The sequence below is a fragment of the Vicugna pacos genome, chromosome 12 (genome assembly GCF_048564905.1).
Source record: "Vicugna pacos chromosome 12, VicPac4, whole genome shotgun sequence".
Classification (NCBI taxonomy): domain Eukaryota; kingdom Metazoa; phylum Chordata; class Mammalia; order Artiodactyla; family Camelidae; genus Vicugna; species Vicugna pacos.
In genome coordinates this window covers 51,635,153-51,662,088 of record NC_132998.1, presented here as the reverse complement: position 1 = coordinate 51,662,088, position 26,936 = coordinate 51,635,153, and the positions used below count along the sequence as shown (strand labels likewise).

The following is a 26,936-nucleotide window of genomic DNA, read 5'->3' as shown; positions in this document are numbered from 1 at the left end:
ATTTTAATCATTGCCTCAATCTAAAAAAAAAAAATTACTCGACGGGGAAAAAAATCTCTTTTCTTTAGCCGTTGCTGCCGGAGCCTTCTAATGCTTTCTTGCTAAACCTGATTTTCATACCGCACACCTGGACACACAGAGTCTAATATACGTAGTCAGGCTCTGGAGAATTCATTTCCATTTACCAACAGTCCTCCAAACCCTCTGGCGAGCTTGATGGGAAATCTGAGACAGCTACGTCTCCCCAGCAAGATCTTCTTTGCCTCTCGGCGTTAATAGCCGAAGGCTCCAACGATCCCTCCGCGGAGGCGCGGTGGGGCTACAGAGTCGGGATGAGGGGTGACTGCGGGGCTCGTTGCGCTGAAGATTTACAATGTACTTCTTGCGGGCGGCTCAACAACCCCCTCTGTGGCTGTGGGTGTTTGGTGCGACAGAGCGGAGAAAAGCTCTCTAATCTCGCAGCGCCTGCCTCTGCCGCTCAGCCGCTCCCCTCCCTCGCGCCCGCCCTGCCTCCTCGCGCTCTCCCGCTCTCTCCTTTGCCTTGCGCTGGGAGTTTCAGTCCCCGAATGCAGCCAGAGTAGCTTTGGTAAGCTAGACCTGGAGCCTGTGTGTACACGCTCACGCACACACACGCGCGCACACATGCACACTCACTCGCACACACGCACTCCGGCTTTCCCCACGGGGATACGGAGCAAACCCGGAGCTTCATCTACCTGAAGGGATGGCCCGGCTGGACACTTCTTGCTCACGTGTCATCTCCAGAGGTCAGAGCAACGTCGGCATGGGGGAGGCTCGCTGTCCAGTTTGCAACCTCACGCTGTTTGCCGCCACCACTGCTTAAAGTATCCAGGCTGGAGGAGAAGGCTTCTCCAGGACAGATTCCCGGCGCAGCTCTGCGGCCCTGGGACTTCACCGGGCTGGTTCATCCCGGTCTCCTCCTCCCCGGCCATCCTCTCGTCCCCGGCTGGCTGCGGGGTGCATGGCTCGGAAGCCGCTGCCGCCGCCACCGCTGCTGCGAGCACATCCCACCCAGAGGACTGAACGCCGCCGCTGGAGTAGGGAGAGAGCGCGGCAGCCCTAACTTCCCTCTCCACCGATCCCTGTCCTTGCCAGCCGAGGACCCGCTGGAAGGCTCCCGCGGAAAGCCAGGCGCTAGCTCCGCGCTGGGGAGGGAGAGCTGGGAGCCGCAGGCGCACAGGGGCGGGGGCAGCATGTGCCCGGGAGCCCGGCGCCCGCAGGAGAAGTAGCGCGCGCTGGGGCGAACGAGACGCTTTCCAAGTTGGGCGAGTCCCAGAGCTCGCCGCCCCGCGCCTCGGCCGCCGGTGTCCGGAGAGAGGCGGGGCTGATGGGGCCCGCCGAGGTTGCTGTCGCCTGCGGCCAGAGCCCGTCTTAAAAGAACCCGGGCCAGTCTCCCCAGGGTCCCAGCTGGCGTCGCGCCCTCGGCCCGCGTGCGCTCTCTGATGCTTGCGCTGAGGGTGGCCCGGGTGGCCCGCCCGCGGGGGGTGCCGGAGGGGGCGGGGGAGGAGGAGGAGGCAGTGTGATGGCCCTGGACGGCGAGCGGGGGGAACAAGAGGAGGAGAAGAAAAAGAAGAAGAAGAAAAAGAAGAGGAAGAAGAAGAAGGAGGAGGAGGGGGCTCAGAAGAGCTGCTCACCCTTCGCCGCCACCATGGGGGAGAACGACGCCGCGCTCCGGGCCGGCGGCAGGGGGCTCTCGGACCCATGGGCAGACTCCGTGGGGGTGCGACCCCGCACCACCGAGCGCCACATCACGGTGCACAAGCGGCTGGTGCTGGCCTTCGCCGTGTCCATCGTGGCGCTGCTCGCGGTCACCATGCTCGCAGTGCTGCTCAGTTTGCGCTTCGACGAGTGTGGGGCAAGCGTACCGCCCGGCGCCGACGGCCACCCAGCCAGCTTCCCGGGGCGCGGCAGCAACGAGAGCCTTCCGGGGTCGGCCCGGCGCAACCACCACGCTGGCGGGGACTCCTCGCAGCCCGAGGCGGGCGGGGAAGCCACCCCTGAGACCTCGTCCGCTCAGCCGCCGTCGGAGGAGGAGCGAGAGCAGTGGCAGCCGTGGACGCAGCTGCGCCTGTCGGGCCACCTTAAGCCGCTGCATTACAATCTGATGCTCACCGCCTTCATGGAGAACTTCACCTTCTCCGGGGAGGTCAACGTGGAGATCGCGTGCCGGAACGCCACCCGCTACGTCGTGCTGCACGCCTCCCGAGTTGCGGTCGAGAAGGTGCAGCTGGCCGAGGACCGCGTGGCCGGGGCGGTTCCCGTGGCCGGCTTTTTCCTCTACCCGCAAACCCAGGTCTTGGTGGTGGTGCTGAATAGGACCCTGGATGCGCAGAGGAATTACAATCTGAAGATCATCTACAACGCCCTGATCGAGAACGAGCTCTTGGGCTTCTTCCGCAGCTCCTACGTGCTCCACGGGGAGAGAAGGTACGGAGGGAGGCGGTGCCCGGCACCGCCCCACCCAGCCAGGCTGCTCTAAACCGCTGGGCAGCGGGCGACCCCGGGGACGCAGTTAGCTTCCGATAACCGGAAGCGAGGGATGGAGGAAGGGAAGGCAGGGTAGGACCATCGCACAGAACTATCCGGGTCTCCCAGATGCCTGGGTTCTCACTGCGCCAACTTCACAACTCACTCACCAGTGCTAAATGCCACCCCTCTCTCCTGGGACTCCCTGCTCTGTCAAAGTTCCTTAGCTAGCCGGGGCACACAGCTCTTTTTTTTTTTTTTAAAGGATAGTGTGTAATATGAGCGATGCCAGGCCAGGGTCCCATCAAAAGTTGGCAAGTTACCGTCGAGGGAAAATGCGTGAGCGCGAGGCCAGGGCAGCCGCGCACCGGCTAAGAGGTCAGGACGGGGTAAGCCGGGCAGAATCCTCCCCTCCCCCACCACTCCCGCTTCTGGCAGGCAGAGCAGAGGGTAGACTTTGGCTTCTTGAAGTTTTCCAAAACTGCAAGTTGAGATACTGAGCAGTAAGAGCCAGTCCTGGTGACAGAGTAAGGGGAATTGATGGCGGCGGCTACCTTTGGCCAACGCCAGCGGGAAATGTTTTTACCAGTGCGGCCAGCTCTCTCCTAACACAGTGACTCGGGTTTGGTCCTCAGTTACTGCCTCTGGAAGTGACTCCAGCGGTGAAAGGGGGAAAAACTAACAGCCAGCCCCTAATGCCTTGTTAGCGAGCACCTTTGATGCTTTTTAGATTTGGGCTGTTTAATGTTTCTTATTTTTTGAGAGGCTGTGGGGCTTTTCACCACTTGTTTAGAGTCCAACAGAACTGGGTTCGAATTCCAGCTGCAACTCTACCTGTGATGAAGGTTTGAGAAAGCTAATGAACTCAGTCACCAGCTTCTGACAGTGACTACCGCTAGTGCTTAATGAGAACCTTATACTAACTCAATTTTACAAGAATCCAATGGGATATGTGTTCTCAACACTCCCTGTTTTACAGATGGGGAAATGGAGGCACTGAGAAGTCAAGTAACTTGTCACATAGTGAGCCTACAAAGCAGGGTCTAGACTCAGGCAGCTTGGCTCCAGAACCCACACTTTCAGTTTTAATTTGGGGATAATACTACTACTATCCTCATGGAATTGCTGCAGGTGTCCATGAGTAAATGCATCGAAAAGCCCTTAACTCTGTGCTTGGCGTAGAGCATGCCCACCGTACTTGTTAGCTGTGATGAGTGTCCCATGGTTGTAAGCCTTCAAGTATATTGTTGAATGAATAAACAAGTGATTTGTGCTTTTTGCCCCAGCCTATTGCATTTAAAATCACTTTGATTAATTAAATGACTATAGGACCAGGGAACAACCAAAATGAACTTAAAAATGAAATCGACCACCTTAGAAGTGGAGGCAGTTTGGCGATTAGTAATGATGCCACTGGGAGAGCCTCCTCTGCTCTCAGGTGAGTCTCACAACAGCAGAAAACTTGGGATCAGAGTAGTCCAGGTCAACTGCTGAGGCCAGCAGGCGTGTTAGTGGAGAGCTGGGACTTCAACTTTGGTTTTCTGATTCCTGTGGACCAGGGCTCATCGTGTCTAGAAACTCTCAGAAGTTGATACTGTGTAAGAAGCTGGGGGAAATTCTGCTGTGTTTTGGGAGAACACAGGAGTTTTATTATTTATAGAGTGTGATGCAGTAACCTCATACAAATAAATTGCCCAATGCTTTAGCCGTTATGTGGTGGTTCAAGCCTCCTATATGTGAATGTATAAATTATTCACTTTCAAACTCCTAAGATCAGATGTGGGTAATTTAAACCCCCTTCCACCACTTTCTCAGATGGATTCTAAAAAATACGGATTAAAAGGAATTTTAAAAACCCACAGTCATATCAGATTTGTGGGGAAAAAGGCAAATTTGCATGTTACGTCAAAATGTCAGTAGTGGGAGTTGCATATCATTACTGATAAATCTTGCTGTGATGAAATAAATAACCTCCAACAAATCCTGTTTTTTGAGTCATGCCAAAATACATTTGGTGGAACTGAGCTTGTTTTGGTCAGTGCTTTCAAATTAATAGGGCTCTTAAAAACACCAGATGGTTCTACTTGACCCATAACTGATTTCATGTAGCCTGGTGCATATTTGTATTCAAACTCTCTTCTTCAGTTTTCCCCAAAGATGTAAATAACTTAGTTCAGAGTTTAACCTAGTGCACATGTGGTTAAACTCTGCGTTCCAACAGGATCAGAAACACAGGATTTGGTGTTTCTGGAGATCCCAGGATGGTTTTATTTCTAAACAGCATCTCAGAGAAAGTCTTTGTTCCTCTCTTTTTCTCCCCACCGTCAATACCAGAGTGAGTATGATAATTTCTGAGATGTTCCTACTGGGATTGATAAGGCAAAGGAAGTTTAATCAACCATTTTACAATTACGCCAACACTACATATATTAAACTTTTTTTTTTGTTTGTTGTTAATCTGGCTACTTGGAGACATTTTAAACAGAAACTTTTTATCAGGAACTCAGCCAGGGTTGGACTTTCATTGGTGATGATTCTGTCCCCCAGGTGCAATGTAAATTGACATTTTTGAACACACTTTCCAAAAGGACACAGACGCAAACTCTACATTTTCATTTGCTTGATGATTAAATATCTTGGTCTTTAGTTAGTCATAATTTTTGCCAATTTAATTATCAGAAAATTTCTGTAATGAAAATAAATATTTAATCTGCCAACGGGGAATCACACTGAGCAACTTGAAATAATTGAAAAGAGCAGTACCACCATTCGGTCCACCTTACGTAGTCTGTGTGGAAACAACTCCTTAATGCCTGGTCAATCTGGTTCTTTGACTCATTCCCCAGAGTGCATGAGGAAAAGAATTTGAGTCAGGTCAGGGCGGGAAAATTTGATGTCACTCTGTGCGCTATACCTTTAATGCCTGAAAGGTTTCATCCTCCATGAGGTTTTGGAGGGGCTGGTTTTGTCCTACAGGGAAGACTTACCTCTCCGGGTTCCCATACTGCAGCAGAGAGAGGTTAGAAGACAGGCTCCCCATTAGAGCCCGAGGCTCCTCCACTTCCGGCAGGTCCCCCACTCTCAGCTGGTCATTTGGCTGAACGGAAATTCACCACTTGTTGAAAATTGCAAACACATAAATTCTCTTAAATTTGAAATGTTTACACACAGCAGTAAATTATCTCCATTAAGCAGAAGATGTACTCACTTCTCCCTCAGGTGGGTGGCTAGCAGGCAGATACAGAGCGTGTGTGTTCACGCCGGGGCACCCTAGGGTGGCACATGCTTGCCTAAAACTCGGTAACATCTTCATTTACCTGAACTGAGCGCCGCTTTGCGGGAGCCAGATGGTGAGCATACCCATGTTCAAAGTAGGGTACCTTAATTTAGATCCAGATGGTCAGATTGAGAGAGGAAATTCACCCAAAGTAAATGAACATTTTATTCACTTTCAAAAGGGAGACGTTTTTCTTTGACAAACGTCGTTTGGGTCTGTGATGTGCCACGGTGACAGAAGACAGAATGAAATAGGAGGTCTTTTCCTAGCAAGGGTTATTTAGAGAGAAACCATGATTTTCAGGTAGGATTGGAGGATAATGTTGTGGTTCTCAAGGAGAATTGCAAAAAAAACCTCCTTTGCAAGCATCTTATGAAAAGCGTTGAGGATTTTATTAGTAGGCATTAGATCATTTGTGGTATTAATGTACATAGTCTGGTGCCTTGTACTTTTTCTGGAATGAGTGAATAATTATGATATTTAATAAGAATAAGAAATCCACCACATTGTTTTTATGTTGAAAGCAGCCTCATTTCTCCCACTCATTCTGTGGAGAAAAAGACATCTTAGGATGAACAGTTTGGAGTCCCTGGCTTTCTGCCCTTCTGTAGAGGGCTCTGAACTGAAAATCTGGGAGAACTGTTTGTTTCTGTGAAAACTTTTTTTTTTAAATATGATTTCTTAATGGACTTAGCTCATTGTTTTCCTGTCAGGTGCACATAACCATACGGCCAAACTGAGTCCAGTGCTGGATTTTGGTCACAATTCAAAATAACACCAGTAGACTAAATCTAGAAAGTATTGGGAAAAAAAAGTTTTGATGATTTAATAGTGACTCATTCAGGGAGGAAAATCCATACAGTTGGTGTTTATCTTGCTGTGTTTTTTGATCACCCTGGATAATAATAATAAAGGATACCTTATTCGTGAAAGAGTTAAGTGAACAACTCTAAACAGAGCCTATCTGCTCCTGATCGCTTTCAAGCAAAAACAGACCTGCAACTGGTTTTCCTGTGTTTGGTTTGTATAACATGTTTATTTCCTCAAGCAGTTTTTGCCACCGTGTGTGTGGATGGGCTTGGCATGAAAGTACAGGGCAACCATTTAGGGTTGCTCGAGGATGGTGATGACGTTTGGACGATATGATTAGGAGAATAGGGTTCACTTCTTTAAGCATGACTTTAAAGAATGATATAAAAAACGAGTGAGGAAGAAATAGTCTACCTTGAATACATAAGTGTTTTCCATCCTGTAGAGAAGGGCATCCCTCCAATTCCCCAGGCTCATCCTCCAACCCACCAGCAATGGTCATCACCTTTGCGTGTCCTTTACGTCCTTTTGGATTGTCCATGGTGGCTGGGTTCCTCCCGAGGTTTTGAAAGACCCATGCAATCTTGCTTCTTGCCACTAGAGAGTGGGTGCTCTCTGCACCAGACAGAATTTTGCTACATAGAATTTGAGGGACTATAAATAAGAGGCAAAACACTCCTTGCCCTTGCCAGTTTTTTGGACAATACGCAATGAGTCACAAACAGGTGCAGCTGGCTGGCGGTGGTGGGGCTGTGAGGGTAGAGTCAGGCTGGCACGATCTTACTGGGTGGGGCTGCATTGGGGTAAAGGGGGCCAGGCTCCCCATTCCTGCCTTCCCTGCCCCCAGGTGTGCCTTCTCCGTCTCTGCTAAGCGAGCGGCCCCGGGGTTTAAGGAGCTCTGGCACTAGTTGTACAGGGACAGGGGTGAATTGATTCCTCCTTGTGCAGACCTTTGTGGATTTGCAGGGAGAAGTTTTAGTTTAATTATTCGAATCTCTCTCCGTGATTACACAAGTCAAAAAAAAATTAGAGGATGGAAAAAGAATGAAGTTTTAAAATTACTGCTGTCGGTTACTTTATAACTCTTTTAACAATAGGATCGAGCCATTTTTGATTGTGTTGCTGGATTGAAAAGTGTGTGTGCGCGCAGTGTGTTCAAGGACTCTGGAACCAGATTGCTTTGGTTTTTGTCTTGACACTGCCACTTGCTGATCTTGGCCAAGTTTCCTAGATGTTCTGTGTCTGACATCCTTATCTGGAAGCTAGGGTTAATGATCTCCTATCTCATAGGGCTAATCGTGAGGATTACGTGCGTTAAGTAATAAAGCACTTCCAACAGTGTCTGACAACTGGTCAGCACATCTGTGGGTATGAAATATGATTGCAGGCAGGATTACACGGCTGGACATCTACTCTTTGAGCTGGTACCAGGTTGTTTAGGCTCCATGTTGGGTTTCCCCTTACAAGCAAGACAGGGGGAAATGGTCCCTGTGGACATTCCTTCCACTGCTGTTTGTTTTGTCCCCTGAGCAGAGTTCAGAAGACGGGGAGAGGGAGAGGCAGAGCCCTTCCACAGTGAAGAAGAGAGAGAAGGGAAACCCCACACTTGGTCCAGACACTGTGAGATGGAGAGGGTTGAGGAGGGCGGGAAGAGGATGTGAAACAAAAGGAACTCACAAATCTCTGCTTACGGCACTGCTGTCTATCAGCACTGAGAAAAGAAGAAATCAGTGACCCAAGGGCCGGGAAGAGGCCTTCCTTATTGCTGGAAGCCAGTACAGGAAATAGAAAAACCCAGGTCCCAAGGAAAAGGCACCTCAGTCATTAGATGCTGTTCTCAGGACTTTTTACTTGAGTTCCACCTGTAGCAGGACTTTATAGAACATAACACTTTTTACATTATTAAACAAATGAATCTCAGAGACTGCTTTATTTATTCTTATGAAAACCTAATATTATGGCTCAGGAAAGTAATTTTAGAGCATTCTTACTACTCTTTATCAGTGGTGATCAAGTTACTCATTTTTGATAAGAGTACTTAGTGCATAAATAGGAAAACAATTATGAATATTATGCTCTGTTTTCATAACACGATTATTCACATATGCACCACTTCCTACATACATATTGCTGGCATTATTGCATTATGTTTTTAGTTTACTAGAATGGTTATTTAAAAAAATAAGACTACACGCTTGCTTATGGCACTGAGTATTTAGCAGGAGCACTTCTCTTCTGAAATGGCAGAGTTTTAATGACTCATTGAGGTACATAAAAATACACAGCCTAAACAAGGACCCATTTTGGCTTAAAATGTTTTGTCATTGAGTAGTAACTTGCATTTTGATGAACTACCTTAACTTTAAATGGGACATGTGTCACTTCCATGACGACCTTGTAGCTTTGTTTAGTTACGGCAGACAGCTGAAGAGTAACTAAATGATCCATTGGATCACTTCTTTAGATCTTGAGAGTTTTTATTAGCAATCTGACACTGTTGCAACGCTAGGCAAATTCTATTTGCAATCGCAAGTTCAAAGATCACTTTTCACCGTGCTGTACGTGTGGTCTGCGTCGATTTTTGCCAAAACGGAAACCTCTCAGAGACGCCCTGCCAGTGGTGAGGTTCTCTTGGTTTTGGTGGATTCTGCCCTGAAACGTCATGACTCAATCTGAATACTAACAGTGATAATGCAAATGTTTGTTTCCTCTGCATACTTTAACTTTCTGAAAAGGCAAACTGAAAATAACGGAACACAAATTGTTTGTATCACATACTGTAATTTGTTGGCAATATCAACTTCATTACTTCTGCTGAATCTTACTATAATGACACAAGCAGCTTACTGAGTGAACTTCTGCAGAAATAAGAAATCAGTTCTTCAGAAGCAATGCAGAGATTTAAGCTCTCCTTCTGAGCTCAACCAAAATGTCAGATAGACAAGTTGTTAAGAAATCAAGTAATTTATTTTTGATAGAAGAGAATTAAACTACATGTATCTTATTCATATTTTTCTAGTTATGCTAAAGTGACATTCTTAGAATAACACTTCCAGGATGTCACTTTTGGAAGTGGACTTTTTTATGATAATAAGGGATTCATTAAAAGATAAAAAATGATTTGGTTTAAGAAAGCAGGAGAAAAACAGACAACAAAGTACTTTCCCCCCATTTCCTTCTGCCTCCTGCTGTTTAATTTTACTTCTTGCTGTATTTACATACATACATCGTATCCTTACTGTATATTAAAACATTCCTTCTTTTTAATTAATTTTTTGTGCTTTTTTCTATCTGGTGTACTGCCACCGCCTCAAACTCCACCTCAAATTTACTCAGAAACCAAACTCACGATTTTCTACTCCAAATCACCTTCTCTGGAGGTCTCTGATGTTTTTAATGACAGTAAGCAGAAAAGAAGTCTCACTTCCACTAGTCGAAGGCAACCATAGAATAGATGCAGTGAAGACAAGATGGTATTTTTGAAACACAGTAGACACTGTTGCCTGTTGAGGGCACTGAGCCTGAAACTGGCTCTCTTCGTTAGAAAGGAGAGCGTCAAGGGAGAGAGAGGTGTTAGAGATAGATGTGCAATACTGTGAGATCTGACAAAACCTGCAAGAGAGCAATGGGATGTTAACTTAATACATGAGTCAGAGTTTTTTTAAAGGCTTCTTTCTGTGCTACCTGTCGCCAACTTGTTCACTACTGCATCCGTCTCTGACCCTTGGAATACTTCCTAGGCTTTAAGACCAATTCTTAACGCTTCTTGCTCCATAAAGCCTTCCTTCAGTTCTTTTTTTTTTTTTTTATTGAAGTATAGTCAGTTACAATGTGTCAATTTCTGGTGAACAGCATCATGTCCCAGTCATGCATATATAGCCCTATATTCGTTTTCATTAAAGGTTATTACGAGATGTTGAATATAGTTCCCTGTGTTATACAGAAGAATTTTGTTTTTTAATCTATTTTTATATATAGTGGTTAACATTTGCAAATCTCAAACTCCCAAATTTGTCCCTTCCCACCCTTTACCCCCCACGACCATACGATTGTTTACTACATCTGTGAGTCTGTTTGTTTTGTAGTTGAGTTCGTTAGTGTCCTCCCCTTCCTTCCTTCCTTCCTTCCTTCCTTCCTTCCTTCCTTCCTTCCTTCCTCTCTTTCTCTTTTTCTCTCTTTCTTTCCTTCGTTCCTTCTTTCTCTTTTAGATTCCGCATATGAGTGCTACCATATGATTCTTTCAGTGCTTAAGAGTGGTGGTTCCCAACTGGGTAATCTTTGCCTCGCAGGAGACATTCACAATGTCGAGGCACTTGGATGGTTACAACTGGGCAGAGGGAGTTCTACTGGCCTCTAGTGGTAGAATCCAGGAATGCTGCTAACCCTCCTACAGTGCCCCATCATGACCCCGGACAAGGAAGAATTATCCAATCTTAAAATGTCAGTAATGTCTTGAATTCTGAATCACCAATGCTTATACTTCAAAGGGAAAAAAACAGAATCAGTAGTGCCAAAGGTGAGAAAACTTGCTACCTTGCTTTAGGGCAGTGTACTTTCTTCAGATATTTTCCCTCGTTGTCCTAGCTTTTGTACGATACCTGTTTAGACGTATGTTTTATTTATTTAATCAAAGTATAAACTCCTTGAGGGAAGGAAGCATATATATTTATCTTTTTCTCCATGCTACTGAACACTCAAAAATGATGACTAAAAGAAGCAAACACAGTCTAATTTTTGTAGTAAAAAGCTATTTAGCAGTAGTGTAATTTAATATTTTAAAAACATCTCATCAGATTCAAGGACTAGTTTATTTCCCTTCAGTTACAGGATCTCAGGCTTGGAAAAGACCCTAAATGTAATCTAGCCCAACTGCTCTTCTTTTCCAAGGGGCTTGTTTTGATTTGCTAAATATTGAATTGAAATTCAATTGCAGTCGTCCTCAGGTGCCAGACTGTGAAATTGGTATTTCCTCATTTAGACATTATCAGAATATATGCCGGCCCTCAGTGCATAGATATACACCATGTGCATGAATTCATTAAGAATATTAATTGCAGAAAAAGTCACTAGATGATCTTTACGGTTCCTTTCAACCCTGAGAATCAGTGATTTAAATTACAAGCCTTTCTAACGGCTTGCAAATGTGAGGCAAAAAGAGACTTGAACACGACATGCTTCTTCTGCATAAATATTTGGTTTATTAATTTCTTTCTAGCCCAGAGGTATTTAGATCTTCTGCACCTAATAAATTCCCCACCCTTTAATTACTTAATACCAAAGACATCTTTGGTTTTTACTTAATGACTAAATACATTCTCATTGCAACCTCTTGGTTGAACTCTTACAGAACTTTCCCCTAGTATTATTAGTTATTTTTTATGTATGTATTTTTCTTTTTTTCAGGTAGATTGCAAAGGCCTTAAGGACAAAATTGGCTATATCTTTTACAAAACCCTATCACGTACCTAATGTAGCGAAAAATCTCACATATCTGCAGATGGTATCTATTTGTTCAAAGACTGAAATTGGAGTTCTCAGATACTTGAATGTTGAAAGGGAATACTTTTTCTCATATATTAAATTCCATAGGATCTTTCAAATAGCCTCAGTAGAGAAATATGAAACTCAGTGGACATTTTAATTAATAAGATTGAAGATAAGATTCAGGAATATTATGTAAGGCAAAAGCATGTGAAGAGAAAGTTGTAAACGGGTGCATTTTATCTAAAAGTTACTGACATTTCATTAAGCAAAAACTATATATTAGTAGAAAACAACATGGAAAAACATTACCAAGATGTTAGCAAATTTGGACAGAAGAACCTTTATTCCCAATAGTCAAATTAAAACATTGTTTATAAATGATGGCTAAAGATTAATTTTATTGTTTTTGGAATGCAGTTACCTTTTACTCAGACACAGAAAATGCGAATTCTAGACGCAGTTTTGCACTAATTGCCTGTGTAACTTTGGATAAATCATTTAACTCTCCTGGAACTAGTTTTTCACTTTAGCAATTTACGAGAGCTGGACAATTTGTTTCTAAGATTGCTTCTGACTTTAACCTTCTATTTTTCAGAAGATTTATAGTTAAAACTTCTTTTCTATATATTATCTCATTTAATCATCTTGACAGTTTTGTTAAGGGAGACCCCAAAAATGTTATTATTTTCCTTCTACTAATGAAAAAATAGGCTTCGGCAGTTAAGTGATTTGCTCAAGCCTGGTATGTAGCAGCCCAGCATTGTTTCCAAGATAACTCTCAAAACCCCTCTTTCTGAGGCGAAGTATACAATTAATCCTAAAAGTGTCTTATTTTTTGCTATTTCAAAATTAAGCTTTTGGAGAGGGGAGGACATAGCTCAGTGGTGGAGTGCATGCTTAGCATGCATGAGGTCCTGGGTTTGATCCCCAGTACCTCCATGAAGTAAATAAATAAGCAAAAATAAACCTAATTGCTCCCCCCCGCAAAAAAACTAAGTTTTTAAAAAAGTAGACCCTCAGTGATACATGTAAGCTTCATAATTTTAAAAAACATTTACATTTCATGGTTTGAGCCAGGCATAGCCAATAAAATTCCTTACACATGTCAACCCCTATTGATAGGTAGTAACTGCCTGAAGTGCTGGGCTCAGAATGATTTTAAGGGCAAGTTTGGGCTCAGCAGGAAAGTGTGCCATGTGAGATTAACAGTGAACTCTGAGGGACGGAGAGTGGGCGGGGTGGGGGTGGGCAGCACCACTTATGGGGGAAGGAGCCTTTTAAAGAAATGACTGTAGCCCTCAGTCATGTTTTACAAAGGGTCTAATATTGACTTGCCTTATCTCAGGTTTTAACTGGTATTATTAAAAAAGTTTAATTAACTTATGTCATGAATGTTTTCCCAAATAATGGCCTCCTTTTTAAATTAAAAGAGGGTCCTTCTTAATTCAGTTTATCTCCACTCAGATTGGAGGCAAACCCCAAATATTTCCCAGAAGTTTCTTGATTAACTCCGGAAAGACGAAATTGCAAAAGAGAACTGACAACTGTTTGTCTTAAAAGATGGAAATCCGTAGTTAAGTGTGACAAAGAGACTAGGACAATAAGATAAATGTGGCATTTTACAATCTAACTTTGACATGGAATATAAAATAGACCCTGCTATAAATAAAATAGATAAAAAACAAATTTCTTCTGTCTAGCACAGGGAATTATATTCAGCATCTTGTAGTAACCTATAATGAAAAAGAGTATGAAAACGGATACATGTATGTATATGCAAGACTGGGACAATGTGCTGTACTGCATAAATTGATACATTGTAACTGACTGTATTTCAGTTTAAAAAGAAACAGCATATGATAATAGTCTAAATAACAAAATAAAATAAAATAAAATAAAATAAAAGAGGGTCCTTCTTAAAGTACTTAGTTTGAGTGTTTTCATTTGTAACCATAACAGTGAAAGAATGTAGAGAGGATGCTTCTGGTTAGAGTTTTAATGAGATGCAACTTTGTGGCTTGATCTGAAAACTTGAGGGCATTAAATATTTTATAAATACACACACACACACACACACACACACACACACATTGACAAGCTTCTTTATTCTACAGGTATTTATTATGTTAATTTACTTTATTATATTCAAGCATAATAATGCATAATTTATTTAGCAAATATATATTGTGAGTAGTGAAAATCGGCGGTCTCTGGATCATTCTGTGTAAATGGATGGTACAGCACTCCAGGAAGGGCTGAAGATACTGTGAGTCAGTGCTGCCGTCTATTAACTGCCTGCTGGGCGCTGTTTATCTGTTCACAGTGACAGGTGCTTTACACCCCTCTTTTCGATTCTGCTAAGCTTTACAATGCTTTTTAAGTTAGGCTTGATTATTTCTCTGTAAGCAGCAAACATCTACACTTTAGGGAAATTTAGTAATCTTCCAAGATGGTGCGGCTAAGAAGTGTTTCGGAGCCAGAATTCAGAGCAAATTTTGTCAGGTTTCAATGTCCGTTTCCTTAACGAAACCAGGCCACGTCTTGCTGAAATTTGAGGACACGAATGTTTCTGAGTGATGGTCTATGTATCTGATGGCAAGTTTTGGATTTTGGCTTCACTGTCTTTACTTGGTTGTACAGGTTCAGAGAGGAGAGTGAGATATGCCAAAAAGGAGGACCATGATTTCCCAGTAATTGCCAATGTGATGACAATGAGTTGTTTTTCTATAAAGTGTCATGTTTTGTCTAATACATAGAGCTCTGGGTTTAGAGAATTTAATTGAGACAAAAACTTCCCTGAAGGATATTTATTGTTGGGGAAATATATATGATTTATGCTTTCAAGCTATTCATGCACTTAAGTTTGGTTCCAAAAAAAAGTATCCTGTCATTTGGCAAACATATATTATTTCATCAGCAGAAGCTGATGTTAAAGTGGTCATAGCTTAACTCGAGCCATACATGTGATTGAGAATGCCATTTTCTTTCTTCCAGATTCCTTGGTGTTACTCAGTTTTCGCCCACACATGCCAGGAAGGCATTTCCATGTTTTGATGAGCCCATTTACAAGGCTACTTTCAAAATCAGCATCAGACATCAAGCGACCTACTTGTCTTTATCCAATATGCCAGTGGAAACGTCCGTGTTTGAGGAAGATGGATGGGTTACGGACCACTTCTCACAGACCCCTCTCATGTCCACATACTATTTAGCCTGGGCAATTTGCAACTTCACCTACAGAGAAACTACCACCAAGAGTGGGGTTACAGTAAGTATTTCACGCTGGGTGGTGTTTTTGGATGATGTGCACTGCTTTCTGGATTAACAGTGAATTGTTTCTATCTTTTCCACATCTTATGTCACTGAATTCTTTCTTTAATCCTTAGAAGGAAAATTATCTTCCTCATTTCGAAGAGTCGGAGAGGAATGTCTCTTCTATACCCAGGCTTCTTGTTACTTTAACCACCTCCCCTGCCCCTGCCATCCCTCCCTCTTCGTCTCCTGAGTGTCTCTGAAAAGGCTGTTGTCTCTTACAGGAAATGGCCTATTTTTGTTTATACGGATTGGATAGAGTTGAAGCCCTCTGTGTGCACCTGTCTGATCTCCCTGCCTCGTCTCCTCCCTTAGAGAGAATTACTACTCCGAATCTGGAGGGTGCCATTTCCAGGCATATTATCATTCAGTTATTAAGTATGTGTCAGTCTATTTACAATACATCTCATGCTTTAAAATTACATATAAGTGGTTTTATAGTATAGATACCATTCTGCAACTTATTTTTATCTCATTTCATTTCATTTTTTTTGCTTCAAGTTATGGTTTGGGGGTTTATCTGAATAGAATCGTTGAATGAATACATCAAAATTGGTCACCCTCCTGTAGATGAAATTTTTCTGATTTTCAATGATGAGCAACAATGCTCAGTGAACTTTTTTTGTGCAGAAGTTCTTCTGCCAATGTGCTAGAATTTCTGTAAGGTGCAAAGCCTCTGTTACCCACAGCACCCAAGTGTAGAGAAATACGTGCTTAGAGAAGGGCGATATATAGGCAGCCTAGAGAATTCACTCTCTGTATTAAATTTATACCAAGAACCAGTTGGATTCTTTATGACGATTACCACTTGTGACACCATGGTGTTCGAGGCACTTTTTACATGCTACTGTATTGCGTTAGTCAGGCTAAGTCAGGCCATGCTGACTTAACAACTTCCTCCTCATTTCAATGGCTTATAGAATACATGTGCATTTATTCTAGTTTTCATATCAGCTATAAAGCAAGGTATTACAATTTCATCTTTCCTGATGAATAAAGTAAATTTAGATTTCAAGAGATTAAGTAACTTTACCAGAGTCGGATATTAAGCAAGTGTTAGCACTGCAGGACTGACTTCTATTGGTCTGATCCCAAATTTGGGGCTCCTCATCCTCATTACACTCCCTGTGCCTTAGGAGTTGTGTTTCACTGTTTCATCTCGGTGTCTATGTGAGAATTCAGGTAATGACTCTCTCCAACAGTGGCCGTCGTATTCAGTGCCGCTCAACCATAACAGAAGAAGTGAATAGAAATCTGTATTTTTCTTCTGTAGGAAGTTCATAGCTCTATAACAACCTAAATTTTGAATAATGGATTTGGCTAAGTAAAGTTTTCTCAGTGTTACTTTCAATTTAAGTCACCGAAGAACCTATTTAAAAAATAAAATCTGCCTGCATACAAAATTAATGCCACTATTAAAGAACTGTGTATCGTGAGTGACTCCACATAATCATTAAAATAATACCCTAATGCTGGCTCTAGGAGGCTAGGAGGAAGACATTTTTTTGCTCTTTAGGACTTATTTGCTAGGTTGAATCCCTCTGATGTTTGTTGATGTCTCCTATGGGTACCTTCAAGGCTGCACATGTTGGACCATACACAGAAAAGGAACACTAAGACATCTTTCCTTTAACATCTTTAAAAGTTGATGACTGACTCGCTGTGGGTCCATTAGCAGCATAGGGTACATTGGAAATGTTTCTCCCTAGTATGTTTTCTTTAAAGCATCTTAAAAGTGTTCTCAGCTCTGCACAATTATGCTTGTTGCTAAGTGATCCATATTTAAAACCAGACACACTAATTATTTCGATATGACTCTTATTAGAATTAAGAATTCCAGTAATTAGTAAACATTTTAAAATTCCTACTTAATACTTTTTATGTGGAAAAGATAAAAACATGCTACCAGAGAACGTCAGAAGGTCAACTGAAATAAAGTTTTTGTTGTACAATCTAAAAATCCCAAGAATAGTAAAAAGGAAAACAAAGCTGCTATTGGGAGCCCTTATTTATACTGTGGAACTAAAGTTTAAAGCCTGGTTCTCTTTTTTTGTCACTCCTTGGAAATCTAATCTATTTGCTTTTTATTACCGTTCCTCTTTATTCCTGGGAACACGTGGGAGTGACAATTCTGAACTTTTAGCAGCTGGAAGAAGTGAAAGTTTAGCTTTAGATTCTGAGGTGTGGGATGGTCATATGAAGTCCAGGTGGTCATGTTGAGTCAGAAGCTAAAGCAGTTTCCTTTGGGATATGAGAGAAAATCTTGAGTAGCATCTTAATAATGCACAGCTGGATGGAAGCAATGCCTCAAGTGTGCATATTTGAAGCATCATTATTTGCTTATCAAGTTATGCGTACTTTTCAAGGCACCATTCTGAGTAATTAGGAAGATTTAAAAAAAGTATAAGATCCCTCCAGTATAGCGATCGCAGTGCCGCCTTCAGATGGACCCCGAGCCTGTAGATGTGTTTTGTTTACTCATGCCTAAAAATGGCTTAACATTTTCCTAATTAGTTGTCAACATTTAGAAATTGAGAAACTGCACATAGCATTATTTATTTCTGGCTTCTCTTGAAAAATTGGAAACTCTTGGGACACCAGGCTCACATTTCTACTTGGCAATATTTGTTCATTTATTCCTTCAACAGGTATTTATTGACTGAGTGTCAGGTATTGTTCTAGGCTCTGGTGATATAGCAGTGGACAAAGCAGATCAGATTCCTGCTCTCAGTAAACTTGTATTTTAATGAGGAGAGTGACATTAAACAAATAAGTATATGAAATGTCAGGTGGTGATGGCTATGAAGATGTGTGTGTTGGAGCTGGATGATGTGGACCATTTACATTCACTTCCTAGTGTAACCTAACCCAGGCCACTTCTGTTCTTTTGACCTAGTCCACTTCACCACTGTATACACCTGCTTTCATTCTGTAGGAATTTGGGTTTTTAACCCTTGTCTAGGGGCGTAATTCAAGAGGGTAGCCAAGGAATGTGCATCAGAAAAGCAATGAATTCACTAATGGTGAATGAGTGATGCTAGCATTCACTCCTTTTCAAATGAAAGTTGTAGAAAATAAGTTTAAGACAGTTTAGAAGAGGAAGCAATTGCTAAGGGTTGGACTCCAGGGATGTGCTTCATGGAAGAGATAGAATTTAAAGCGGTCCTGAACGATGGTTTGGTCTTAGAGAAGCAGATGATGTGGGCATATAATCCTTGGTGGGGAAGTGTTAGTAAGAAAAGATAAGAGATAAGGGTTTCTGGGAGATAGTGTAACATTATAAACATGAGTTTAGAATCAGAAAGGTCCGTTTTAGAATGTTTGCTCTGCTTCTTGGTGATCTTTGTTCATTACTTAAACTCTTTATCCTGGTTTTCTTGTTTGGAAACAGAAAGTATGAATTCTTCCATGACAGTATTGTTCTGGTTACTATCATGGCCAAAGGAACTACCACTGAGTTTAGAGGTGTAAAACAAGCGTTTTATTACATTCAAAATTTCAGTGGGCCAGGAATGTGAAAGGGCCCGATGGAGACTCTGTCTTTGCTCAGTGGTGTCAGGGACCTCGGCTGGGGAGACTTGATACTGAGCTTGACTTGACAGCTGGAGGTCAGAACCATCTGGACCATCTTCCCCAATGTTTCTGCTGATTGTTCTGTCAGTCTTCTGGGATGTCGAATGGGCCTGCTAGCTGTAGCATCTGCATGCAGCCTTCTCATGTTGTCTGGGCTTGCTCAAAGCAGAAGTGGCCTCAGGGTGGTTAGATTTCTTACGTGGCAGTTCAGCGCGCCAAAGATGAGTGTCTTAAAAGAACTAGGTGGAAGCTGTATGACCTTTGGTGACTTATCCTCAGAAGTCACACAACATCACTTCTACATCATACTTACAACTGAGTCACTAAGGATGACCCTGACTTTCTAGAAGAGAGCATAGATCCTACCTCTTGATGGGGAGTGTCCAGGAACTGTTGGACTTGTTTTAAAATCAATTCAGTCTTCTCTCTGGCCACAAATTACTCACACTCATTCCATGTACAAAATACAGTCACCAGTAGGTTTCATTTCATTTTAGCATTAGGCTGAAGTTTGAGGTTCAGGATCTCACTATCTAATTTAGGTCCAGATGCAGGCGAGACTTCTTGGGTTTGGTTTCTGGGGCATGGTTCCTCTTGCTCTGCAGATCTGCTAACTAAAGAGATGTATTATCTATTCTCTTTCCCCCGTAACAGACAATGGCGAGATGGGACTATGATTACTGCAGTAGACTTTTCCGTTCAAGAATGAAGAAAATGGGAGGATACAGCAGTCACTGACCCATAACAGTTCTGAAATTCAAGTGGGCACATATTGGCCATTCCTTAATTATGGCTCAGTGATGCTCCCTGAGGGGTGTTCTTCCTGGCACTTGGTCGCACCCTTTGGGCTCTTAGTTTTTCTTTCTGAGGCATCATTTCTTTTCCAGTTAAAAAGTAGTTTGTGTCTGCAATTAAATAGCCTTCTCAGCTTGCTTTCTACCAGTGAAAAGTTCGGGATCCAAAAGCCTGCTTTTCTTTTGTATTGGTTTTGTTGCTTTAAGTCCAAACAGGTTATAATTATGGAAAAAACTGTTGGCTTTTTATGTATCAAGTTATATCCATTTTCATTAGGCAAAGCTATCCATACAAGTCTCTTTAAGAAGAGCCTTTGTCTACCTTGAGGCTTTGCAAAATAATGCCCATAACATTTTTAGATGCTCTATTATTTAACAGAGAGGGTTTTTGAGGTCCACCCTTAAGATCCTTAGAAAACCTTTTGTATTTTGGAAGAGGTCTCTGGGGCATCGCATTAAGAGTGTCTGAAGCCTTAACAGTTTCTAAAGTCATATCCTTGGCTTCATCTTTAGATCACGTGCTCCTGACAGTGACCTGCAGTTTTTTCCCCAAGGCTGTTTCTTACTTTGAGAATCTTTTGCCATCTGGAGAAGCGAGGAAGGAGAAAGAGTTTTAATTTCAAGCTCAGCAAGTCCTGGTTCTTCTCTGTTTCTTCTAAACTTTGCTTGGAAACTGGATGGTTTGTTCTTCAGCTTATCTCTGCTATCTTGCATTTTTCCTGGCCAGTGAGAAGCAGCCAGTTGGCACTGACAGTATTCTGCCTGGAAATCCTCTTAGCTAGAAAACATAGCTCAGTAGTTGTATTTCTTATTTTCCCTGGTCCTGCAGGCAACAGTGTTGCTAAACTTTCTTCCACTAAATAACAAAGGTCCCCTTTCCTTCAGCTTCTGATACCATTTACCTTAATATCCTTTAAGCCATCCCCAACAGTTTCCTCAACAGCCATGAAGCTTTTGCTAAAGGAACCCCTCAGGGATCTTCCAGCTTTTATCAACAGTCCAGTCCCAAAGCCAGTGTCACATGTTTTAAGGCTTTTGTTATGACAGTGCCTCACTTCCAGGTTCCAAGTGGTATTGCTGAATGAGAAACCACTCTAAAATGTAACAATAGAAAAATTTTTTTTAATGCCCAGTGGATTCTGTGGGTCAGGAGTATGGACAGCACAGAGCAGGGCGTGACTCATCGCTGCTCTTCAGTGTCTCAGCTGGGAAGGCTTGACGGCTAGGAGTGACTTGACCGCTGGGGACCAGAATCTTCTGGAGAGGCCTTTACCAACTGTCTTTCCTTGATGTTGGCTGTTGTCTGGGCTCTCAGTTAAGGCTTTTCTGGGGAGCATTTATGAGTGGTCTCCCCTCGTGGCCTGAGCTTCCTTGCAGCATGGCGGCCTAATGTTTTCAGACTTGTTACTGGTGATTCAGACCTCCAAAGCTGAGGGTACCAAGAGAGTGACACTGCCTGTTAATTCCATTATAAATAGTTATGTAGATTGTGTTAGTCACATCTTTTTTATTTTTTCTTTTCCTTTTAGCAAGGCAGAGGCTGTATTACCCTTCCTGACCTAGCCTAGGAAGTTGAACAGTCACTGTTGGTGCATTCTGCTACTTACAAACTCAGGTTGGTCTAGATTCTAGCAGTGGGGACATAGTATCAAAGGATTTGAGGACTCCTGTGAAAACCACCACAGTTGTTACAAGTATTATGGGGATTACAGAATCACAAGCAAGGTGCGTGACCCATTGTACTCAGTCTGATGATGACAATTACATTGATGATATATTCAGAAGTCAGAGAGAGAAGAAGGGATATGTAAGTTTGAGAGGTAGATGGAAACTGGATTGTGGAAGGGCTCAATGCCTGGCTAAATTTTAAAATTATTACTCAGTTAACAATAAGAGCCACTGGAAATTTAAGAACTGGAAGCATGATATGTATAATTTTTATAATCTGCCTAAGAAAAACATGCAAAATATGTGGACATGAGAAGATTGGAAACAGGGGTCCATTCCCCCCTGGACTAGAAACCCTAAGAAATTCTGCAATAGAGTAGTTGTAATTAAAATGGAAAAGATAGTATACTTATGAAAGGCATTTTAAAGAATTGGTAGGACTTGGGGAGGGACAAAGATAAGAAAATGTAAACACTGGGGAAACAGAAGAGCAAGAATGACTTTAAGGTTTAAGGTAAAAGCAGCTCTGTGATTTCTTTCTTCTAGCTTCACTATATATTCTGAATTGGCTGTCACAGCCAGTGAGAGTTCTGATTTTTGTTGGCCAGTCTGCTGGATGCACCGCCTACAATGCTTGAGTGATCTGTTCCTCCTATTATAACTGGTTATACAGAATTTCATTAGTCAGCACTTTTTAAATTACCGAGTTACACAAACTCAATTTGAGCTTAAGCAAAAAGGGAGATGTACAAGAAAAATGTTGGAGTATCTCAAAGAATCCCACGTCAGGGATGGACCTGAAGCTTGGAGCACTGTGAGAAACTAGGGAATCCCATTTCAGGTCCTCATCAGTGCTTCGTCTGCTTTGCTTCACTCTCTCGCTGTGGGCAGACTTCCCCTGATCTTTGATTCACAAGGTGGAATATTGCTGCCAAAAGTTCCCAAGTTTTGCCTATTGCCAAGCAGGCCCCAAGAATGAAACTGACCTTGATAAATTTCCAAACTCATAGGGAGTGTATAGATTGTCCTTGTTTGAGTCATGTGACTGTCTCTGGTCACTGTGTAGAGACAATGCACATCATAGGGACGTGACATCTTTTGCTTCACCTTGTGGATGAGAGTGTTTGTTGCAAAGAAGAGGAGTTTCTAGAGAAGAGATGCTGAGCAAAAAACAGCTACCAGTACTCCAGACATAGTTTTCAGAGTTATTGTGTGGCCTGACTACAGTAGGAAAGTTACACGAAATTTACAGTGGTGGTGTATGTGCACATAGGCATACGTACACCCAGGAAAGTATACACATACGTGTATGTGATCATATTTCTGATGCTGGGGTTCTAGTGATAGTATTGTGTGTACACACTTAAAGCATGTGATTATTCTGTGTAGTTTCCCACTGAAAATAAAATTTAGGTCTCATGTTCACAGAAGTAGGGGAGTGTAGGTTAATGTACTCCGAGCATAATCCCAGTTTTTAAAAAAATATCTGTTAATAATAGGAGCCCTCTTGTCACTAGACATTCTGTTTAGATTGCATTACAAATACGGTAATGGCCCACAGAGAAAGAAAAAGAAATAGTGACAAAAGAGTTGGATTCCAATCTATTTAGGAATATAAATGGAGGCTTCTTGACTATGCCAAGAGGAGATAGCCATCCTCCTCCTCCCTTCTCTTAGAAGGCTTTGTACACTCATCTCTCATAGTCGTTATCTCTCTGGTTATAGTCCTTTCTTGCTGTCCTCTTTGCTCCCCCGGAATGTGAACTCTTTGAAGTCAGGCTCTATATCGCACTCGTTTTGTAAGATCAGCAGTTCCTATTGTTTATAGAAAATGGGAGGTACTCGGCGAAAGTCCACAGGACAGCTAAACAAGTGAGTTCTCTTCAGAGAAGCCACAGACGTCAGGAGTTTCCAAAACCTTTTGGGTAGGTTAATATATAGGGCGTGAAAAGTCATGAGAAGTAATTTTGACCAATATTGAAATATAAATCACGGAGGTGGCGATACAGATACCACTTTTTAGGCACTTTGTTGGAAGATGTAGGTGAAAAGTATTGTTAAAGAGAGGTGAGTACTGAGAGGTAAAATTTCCTGCCAAACAGGAAACTGAATTCAGTGCAGAGACCAGCCTCTGGAGGATCTAGTCCAGGGGAGGAGGAATGGGGTGCTTCTTACAACCTGAAAGACCAGGGATTGTCTCTGTCCTCTGCTGTGAAAGGGAAGTCCCTGAGTGCTGTTCATTGGCTGGTGACAGCTGGGCTTGTCGGCTCAGTGGGTCTGGGCTGGCTGCCACGTGGGTGCCTGTTGTGGAATTGAGGTGCCCGACTCGTCTCTACTGCATGAGAGGGATGCCTGAGCCAGGCTTGGGTCATCTGGTCAGGTCTGTACTCTTGTCAGCAGGCTGTGTGGCCAGGTCAGTAGTTTATTAGAGTCAAGGAGTTTGAGGAACTAAAAAGAAAGCAATACAATTGATGAACCTCCTCAAATTTCATTAGTGTGGTAGGAAGAGAGCCAATAGGTTCTGTTAAGGAGTGAGTGGAGTGTGAAGAAATGGATGCGGTGATTGTAGACTAGGTCTTTAAGAGCGCTGGTTAAGGGAAGGGGTGAGAAAACACGTGTATGAAGAGCCTCGTGCAAGTGATTTTCAGATAGAGGAGCGATAGATAGAGATAGAGATAGAAGAGAGCAAAAACATTGCCGGAAAGTAGCCAAAGGTCTACCAGCTATTTGATAGCTTGTCTTTGTAGGGGAAATATCCAACACTCCTTCGTACCTCTCTGCAAGTTTTAAGAACCCAGGAATGGGAAGAGAGAAAGCAGATGTGGGAGATTCAACCTGGGAGGCTGACAGACACATGGCCAGCAATCAAGAGGGTACACCTGGGGTGATGATGAAGCCATTGTTGAAATGATAGGCTGTTGTTTCCAGAGAGCTGCAGAGGCAAGAGAACTCATAATGGGAGTGACAGTCATGGAAAATAGATTGGGATGGAGAATAGACGTCACCATGGGAAAAAGAAGTAGGGGTGGACTGATGAAGCGGGGGAGGTGGAGCGATGGTCTGTCAGAGAAAGGTGGTTTCAGGTTTCAGGATGAGTTGCAGGAATTTTAATTGTGGTTTCATTGCAATTTTAACTTCAGTTTAATTGAGTTGGAGGCATGTTATTGCACAGTTGGACGGACGGACGAAGGGGAATGAAGACTGAAACATGGAGACGAGCTGAGATAAAATAACAGTGAGGCCATATTGGAACACACATCAAACACACTGAGGGGAAATCCTTGAGGATGTTGGTAAAAAAGCTGTAAGTCAGGCTTCAGACTTCTGAAGTGTGAGTACCACTTGGAGGCCTAGACTGGGGAGAGGATTAGTGAGCTCCATTAACTCCAGAAGAGGAGAGTTTTTATTCATGAAAGTGGAGAAACAGTGATGTAAATGCAGCAGTGGGAGAGCCAGGAATGTGCTCATCCCTCTCTCGGGCCCTGAGGGTGGATGACATAAGACTTAAATAGAGATGAAAATGTGGGCAGAAACAGCAGGAGGCAGGAGTCTGTGTAAAGGGTAATAGCCATTGGTAGTAAGGGTTACGGACACAGAGGATGAAATGGTGGCCTGGAGGGACATGTTAACGACAGAAGAGGGAGAGGACTGAGTAGGCAGAATTTAGTTAATGGAGGAGCTTAGAGAACTGTCCAGCTCCAAGTTTTCCACTGGGATGTTGGTGTAATAGAGTGTGTCTCAGCGACTCTCCATCCCCTGGTGGCTGGCCTGGGCTGATGGCAGATTAAGTGATCAATGGTCATGGGTTTTGTTGCATAATCCACAAACTATCAACTGCCCTGAGGTTGAAGCATCTACATATTGGAGAAGCTACACATTGAAGAGGCGAAGGGGAAGAGGGCTAAGGGAAAACAAACCTATAAAATGGAAGTTTGGTCAATGTGGAGTATTCATGGTTGTAGTATGTTTAAACTTGATGATGTCCGTGATGGACTGCGTGGTACGTAGCCAGGTCCATTCCCTCTTGGTAAAGAGGAAGGAGATGATTCTGACTGTGATCCTCCTTCCCTCAGTCTTCTTGCTAAAATTTTGGGTGGTTGCAGTGGAGATCACCAGTTCATTTGCCTCTTAGATATGGTCCTGGCATATCTAGAATAACATAATAGCATGTAATATGATAATCCAAGAGTTTCCTTTTCCTTTCTTTGCTGTGTCCTTCCCTTATGACTTCAGATTGATTATTGCTATTTTTTGATCTTCCTTTTTCTTTTTACTTCTAGTTCTTTAGGACTTTTACTTTAAAGAACTGTTTTGCCCAAGCCTTTAAAATCTAAGGGAGGTGGAGTATTTTGTAAGATTGAGAAGGAAAGTGGTGTGAGATGAGGTTGGAGATTTATGCGGAGGCCAGATCATGAAGGGGTTTGTATCTCACGTTAAGAAGTTTTGATTTTATCCTCTAAGCAGAGGCAAGCATGAAAGAGTTCGAGCTTGGGAGGGCTTCAGGGCACATCAGGAGCTTTCTGCAGAAGCATCGGGATCATACGAAATGTCTTATCACCTTTGCCAAAGACTCTCAGTTTCTTTTGTCCATTATTTACCTGACCAGAATCTGTTTTCCTGTTTGATTAAAGCTGTCATGACGGTCCAGCTCAGCTTTCCTGAAGATCAAGGAAGAGGCATTAAGCAGTTAAGTGGCAAACAAGTGGAGAGTCTTAGATTACAGCTGACATGAGAAAAAATAACCAAACTTTTATATCTGATCTCGGCCGCAGAATGTGCTTAAGTCCAGAGAAAAATCTCTGGGTCACCATGATAACAAACGGTGGAACAAAATCATGTTCTAAAGGTTGGACGTTACTGAGATTCAAATGATGCTTACAGGATTTGATGTTAAATTTCAGAAGGACCAGCTAGGGTATTTGATTGAGATATGTTAATATTTCTGGAGATGGGAAACAAAGAGGAAAATTCTTTGCTGAAGAATCGAATACTATTCCTGGAAGACCTTTGTGTCCAGTTAGATACATAAGCTGAATACTCAGAGTGGAAGAAGACATCCGAAGTACTAATGGTACCCTGTCTTTAGTCACTGTCACCTACTAATGTTTCTTGACTTCCATTTCAGACCAGATGGCAGGAAGGAAATTTGCTGGGTCTGTGAGATGTTGCTGTTGTGATTAGGTTTAATTTGGGGAGGAGCTGGTAAATACCTAAAACCAAACACTATCCAGATGTACTGTTCACATAGCGCTGAAAATTATTTGTTTCTTGTCATTCCTTAAGACCATGGGGAACCATTTTTATCCATTCACAAACAGTAGCCAAAATGTGAGGCAACTGTGTTCAGTAATAAACTGAGATCATTTGAAAATTCTGGCATAATTAAGGTGAGAACAGACTTAGCAGAATTCATAAGTCCACAAAAATATAGGACTTTGAGTGACAGGGAAAGGAAAAATTCTAAACTTTTTGTGATTAATCTTAATCAGCAAGCTGATAGAAACCGAATGTCTCCTCTGGGTTTACACTGT

At 42.7% G+C, this 26,936-nt stretch overlaps 1 protein-coding gene across 1 annotated transcript in view; it reads left to right on the top strand.

The window, feature by feature from the left end:
* The first annotated feature begins 1,543 nt into the window (after window positions 1-1,543).
* TRHDE (thyrotropin releasing hormone degrading enzyme) overlaps window positions 1,544-26,936 on the top strand; it is a 331,308-nt gene continuing 305,915 nt past the window's right edge. The window contains exons 1-2 of the mRNA XM_072973927.1: window positions 1,544-2,448; window positions 15,053-15,326. Of these exons, the coding sequence (XP_072830028.1) occupies window positions 1,544-2,448; window positions 15,053-15,326 (1,179 nt within the window). The remainder of the gene's footprint in view (window positions 2,449-15,052; window positions 15,327-26,936) is intronic.